At 33.0% G+C, this 6000-nt stretch overlaps 1 protein-coding gene across 1 annotated transcript in view; it reads left to right on the forward strand.

Moving 5' to 3' along the window:
* Positions 1-4697, forward strand: part of LOC110743175 (triadin-like) — a 55106-nt gene extending 50409 nt beyond the window's left edge. Inside the window, exon 4 of the mRNA XM_021937926.2 lies at positions 4570-4697. Within this exon, the coding sequence (XP_021793618.2) occupies positions 4570-4682 (113 nt within the window). The 3' untranslated portion in view covers positions 4683-4697. The remainder of the gene's footprint in view (positions 1-4569) is intronic.
* The last annotated feature ends 1303 nt before the right edge of the window (positions 4698-6000 follow it).

The following is a 6000-nucleotide window of genomic DNA, read 5'->3' on the forward strand; positions in this document are numbered from 1 at the left end:
GGTACTCTTACCATGTTTCTATAAAGTTGCATGCCTTCCAGAGTCCCAAATAAAATTCCAAGGAAATTTTTGGAAAAAAAATGAAGAATATTTGTTCTGAAGTATTTTTTTCCCTAAGTCTTCTCCCTTTCAATTTGATTATAAAATCCAACGAGACACTTGACACTACCTAGCAACAGCCAAAGTTTTTCTTAAACCTTCACTCAGAATTGTGTAACTTCTCTGCTTAAACCTCTCAGTGGCTTCCTATGTTACTCACAGGGAAACGGAAAATTCATACCGGTAACAAGATTCTAGGAGATCTGCCCCACTACATCTCGGCTGAAGCACTCAGCACTCCCCTACTGAGTCCTCAACTCTGGCCTCACTGGCTCTTCTTTGAATTTATCTAGCCTGCTCTGATTTCAGGGTCTCTGCAGACATTTTTCCTCTGCTGAAAAGTCTTCTCGCTAATAGCCCAAAGCTCTTCCACTTGTTTTCAATAATCTTTCCAATTGCCCATTTAGAAAGGTTTACCCCGATCCACCTTTAAAAAAACCAAGCCACCTCCTATGCTCTCAGGTTTTAATTCTCAAAACAAAGTTCTCTTTTTTTTCTAATCTTTATCATCACCTGTCCAAAAAATTTATATATATAAAATATGTATATGTATATATGTATATAGCATATACATATGTATTCATTTTAAGCCTCTAAAATGGACTTTTCTCTTGCTTTAAACAATTTTAAGCCATATCAAAACCAGACAACACACCATAGATATTTGCAACTCTTTTTAGGTTACCTATTCCCAGAAAAATTTGAAAATAAATGCAAAATTATGCATATTTCACTTGGTAAATAAGGAGTAAACAGGTGAAAGGGGACTCAAACATATTCTACTCATTTCTCTGACTTTTATGGTTGAAGACAGAAGATACAGCATTCATCTATAGTTGCATAAGGTAATGACTACTAATTACAGCAAAATAGATACTTGAATCCACCTCATTGCAGTACAGTACCCTTCATAACATGTTTCTGTCTTGCTTATGGGTATTTTTTCCCTTTAATTTCTCAATAAAAAATATTCTAGACATACCATCCCTGGATATAGAAAAATAAGAATAAAGTTGTATTTACTCAAAAAGATCAGTAAATGTCACACCTAAAAAAATTACCTAAAAAGATTATATGTGGTCAGATTTTTATTATTTATAAAACCTAGTAGAACTTGTCATTATTATCATTATTTTTCTACATCTACTCTGTTTCAGGCATTTTAGCCCAGTTATCTGCATTTCTCACAAGTAAGCAAGGTAGATTTTATTAGCGCCACTTTTCAAATGAGGAAAATGAAATTCGGTGTGCTATAGCACATTTTTCAAGGTCACACAACTAGAAAGAGTCATGGACAGAATTCAGACCATTGTCATCAATGCCAGCACCTGTGCTTTCTGTCGTGCTCCACACCCCTCTGTAGATAACAATGGGACAACTCTAATAATCACTCGTGTAATTGAACTTATCTTAAGCTTATGTAAAATTTTCCACGGTCATATTGTGAGCTGGGTTCCCGGCCAATCTTTACCACTCTAAGAAAACAAGGTGACAGTGATGAGATATGTTGGAATGTGTTGTTCTTAAAGAAACAAGTTCTTATTTACTTAACTGGAACCAGGAATACATCAATTCTGGCCAGAGTGTTAGAATAAAAGCACGCATCTGACACACAGAATTAGGATAATCTCTACACTAGAAGGGCAAAGAGGGGAGAAACAAGACATAAGACAAAAATAAAACATTTTGCATTTGTTTCCTCGTGAAACCAGCATCTTAGAAAGTTTTACAATTGTAATTAAGTATTGTGTTATTGTCTGGCTTTGAGATGGCATAAAAACATTTAAAAGCAAAAGAAAAGCCCATTGTGAGGGCTTAGAAAGTAAGAAGTAAGTCATCTAATTTTTCTTTCATCTGATGTTAATTTATGCAGAAGCTAATAACATATTTGTGACTCTGAGCTTCTCATTGTAGGGAAGATTTCTCTCCCAACCACACTCTCTTGTAATCCCTGCCAGAATACAGCCATCGTTTCAGGGCTTATTATACTTTTGTCAGGGAAAGGTAATATTCTGATACTTTCATATCCTATAGATATATTTAATTTTTAACCTTCTGAACATCAATGGGCTTAAATGCTCTAATTCTTCTCTAGCTGTTACAAACAAAACGGCAAACCAATAAGAAAGAGATGGAAGAGGGAACTTGTTATGTGTGTTCAAAGTCAGATAAACAGAAAGGGAAGAGTACTGTTGGCTGTTGAGGAAGAAAAAGTCAGGGGCAGGGAAGTTTTCATAAAAGAAACATGGGTTATTTTTATATCCAAGTAGGATATAATTAAATTGTTAAGTTTTTATAAATGAAAAATTTAATTCCATTACTGCCAAATCACCTATGGAACAGAGACTATAGTGCTTGAAGAAATGTAGAATCTTCAGAAGTTGACATTTTAAATGAAATTCACCATGAATAAAGTAAGTCTCATAAGGACAGCTTAAAGGTCTAATTCATAAAAATGTTATTAAAGGACATTATTTGTATCTGCTTTTTGTGGACTTCTGCTCTTATTCCTGACTCTCACAGTGTATGACTGTAATCACAAGCAGAGTGTATAATGGGAGAATTAATTCAATTTGGACTAAGACAAGAATATTATATCACCACAATAAAATCTCAGCTATATTAATTTGAAGGGTAGAAATTGTTGCACAAGAGCAACAAATAGAAAAAGAAATGAATGCCTTCCATATTCCGGGTTCAAATATCTACTTTATTTGTGAAGTTCAGTGTAAGACTGACTAATTGGCACAAACTTTTTAATGAAATATTTATTCATTAACCTTATGGAATTTGGAGACTTGGATGCTGAGTTCTGATCTTATGGTGATTATGGCATTGGTGTTTAGCATGAACTTAGAAATGTTTACATGTCATTTGTATTTTAATTAACCCCTTTTCTGATACATGACATCAGAGGTGATGCTTAGCAAATGCCTATTCAATTGTCTGGCATATACATTTATTTAGAGAAGATGTAAAATTCACTGCTACATAAAATTTCTCCCAGAGAAGCTGAAAGTAGTGATACTTGAAAGTATCTTTATTCAGAATTTTAAATATGATCTGCATATTTAATATGCATAAATCTTTAGGAACAGGAAAAGTGGAAATCAACTGGTTTATTTCTATCTGTGGAACTATCAAAATTTGACTTCTTGACTTTCTACTTCTGATTGGAGGAGCTGTAATAGCATGCTGTAGACACGTTTAGACAAAGTGTGAATACATTTTTCCCTGCGACATTAGATTATATCTAGAAGTCATGAAAGTGGTTCTTTATAAATTATATGTCTAACATTGAAAGAAAGTGTTGTCTTTGATCTTGTAGGTAAAAAAGCTCTATACCTAAGAGAATGTGTTAATTCCTATATTTAATAAGATGCAGTCATTAGTAGACACAATTTAAGGATTCATTGTAGAACTATATATTGAATTTCTTTAGCATAATAATGATCTTATAATAGTTCTGGGTAATAGAAGTCTTTGAATGTACCTGTACCTGAGATGAGAGACAACTGACAAAGAGAAAGGCATTTCAAATTTACGATAAATAGCACTAATTGAAGATAAAAATCAGTACATTTACAACATTAGCAACAGCTATTATTGCCTCAAATCTAAAACCACTGAACATTCAATTTAAACAACTATGTATTAGTACAGAACTTTGTTATTTGAAATGACTATGCTTACCAGAAAAGTGTCCAGGGATGTCCATCTGCTACGTCGCTATGCCTGGGCAGCACATGAATTCTCTGTCTTTGCCCCCTCAGACCAAGACGGTCTCAGATTTATGAAACAGGGTTCTTCCACGAAGTTTAGAAGTACCACAAACAGTTTGATGTGGCATCCAGACTTACTGCAACATCTGGGTGCAAAGATTGAACAACCTTGTTGATACAACCACTCAGAAAGGACAGTGGAAGATATGTCTTCACCACACTGCCAAATGCTTGTCATCAGGCTTAAATGCCTGTTGACAAGAGCCAGATATGAAACACAGCTACATCAAAATAGATATCTTTTTAATGGCCTAATATATTATTTCTAATGAAATTGAATGTATTAAAAGAAAACAAAAATTAATTCTTTTAGTTTATCTGTAGTATATTTTCCAAGAAATATATTTTAATTTTATATATCAATACTTTTAAGCACTAGATAAACAATTGTCTGGTTCAGAAAGTTCAAACTATCTTGTTCATTATTTGTAAACAGTATTAGCAGTCTACAGTGTTAAGCATTTTCTGTGAGCCAGGCACTTTACAGAGTGTTTTGTAAACATTAACTTTGAGGGAGGTACTATTATTTGATAAATGAGGAAAACAAGTCTTAGTGGGATTAAACTACTTGCTCAGTAACAAAGCTAGCTGGAAGCAGAACTGACTTAACAAAAATCCTTCATTTCAACCTTGGTTTTGCTTTCATACTAAATTTCCCTAAAGCAATTATTTTAAATTTCTTCTCTAGAAAAAGAAGGGGAAAAGAAGAAGGCTGAGAAGAAAGTTACTCCTGAAACAAAAAAGAAAGGTAAGAAATTTAAAAACCGTATACCACATAAATCAATTAGTGTCCATGCATAATACTACTGGTAAATCTATTATTCTCTAGGAAAGAAATTCCCTTAATAAATACAGTGTCATTGTTATTAATGAACACTCTTAACATGTCTAAATATTCCAAATAAAATTAAAATTGTCAATTTTTTAAAAAGGAATTCAAGCCTAAACACTTTTTGAAAATTACTACTGTGATTATTTTTTTCTTTCTTAAGAGCAGTTGCTTAATTCTCTCTAATTCACTACTTTACTTAACTATATATGTGAATATGACAGTTACTATTTAAATAATTCAGTTTAATTTTAAAAGTCCACCAAAAGATCAAGTCATTTTATGTAGAGGGCAGAAAATATTTGAATACTTGATTGGTTTGTTTTACACACACAAACATACACATATATATATGTGTGTGTACATATATGTTTTTTTAAATTGTTTTTTTCCAAATAATTCATTTGATGTCCTAAGTGAACTTCAGAGATTTCAGAACTTTTGACATGGTTCTGGTGACCTCATAGTTCAGAGAACATTCGACATATTCTTTTTAATATATGTTAGGAAAGCTGTTAAATAATACCATAATTAATAATGCCATTTAATGTTTTTACTGTTATTAAATAATTTTTGCCTTTGGCAAAAAAAAAAAAAAAAAATCCGTTTCCTGAAGAGAAATTATACCTAAGCCACTAGTGTGTTACGAAAGTGCTACCTTATTCATATTTGACATGACTTATGGCTGATTTAGGATTCCTCTATACAAGACAAATTAGATGCCTCCCTGGCAATCATGCATAGCCTATAACATATGCAAGTTAAACAGGTAAAGGCTTATACTTTTCTTATTTTACCAGCAGAAAAAGATGCCAAAAAGAAAAGTGAGAAGGAAACTGCCGTTGATGTGGAAAAAAAAGGTATTGCACTTTCTTTGTTTCCTTAGATGGATTATATTCAGGATGTTTGCTTCATGAAAGTGGAAAAAAAAGATATTGCACTTTCTTTGCTTCCTTACATGGATTATGTTCAGGATGTTTGCTTCATGAAAGACACCTCATGCAACATACACAAAGTGTATACAGTTACTTACGTCTACCCAAAAAGTGAAGGGGTCAAAGCAAAACTTGCATTAGAGAAAGTTAAACAGGCAAAGAAGACTTTATTCAAGGTTATTGCAATAGGAGAGAGACTGGAACTGAGCCTGAACTCAATTCCACTAAAACAAACAAACAAAACAAAGCAAAACAAAACAAAATCGCAGGAGTGTTTGTAATGGTTGGTATGGGGAATCGCAGGACATCTGTTTTTGCATATTAGCCTTTCTCCCTCAAAACATAAACTTTCACT

The sequence above is a fragment of the Papio anubis genome, chromosome 6 (assembly GCF_008728515.1).
Source record: "Papio anubis isolate 15944 chromosome 6, Panubis1.0, whole genome shotgun sequence".
In the NCBI taxonomy this organism is placed as follows: Eukaryota; Metazoa; Chordata; class Mammalia; order Primates; family Cercopithecidae; genus Papio; species Papio anubis.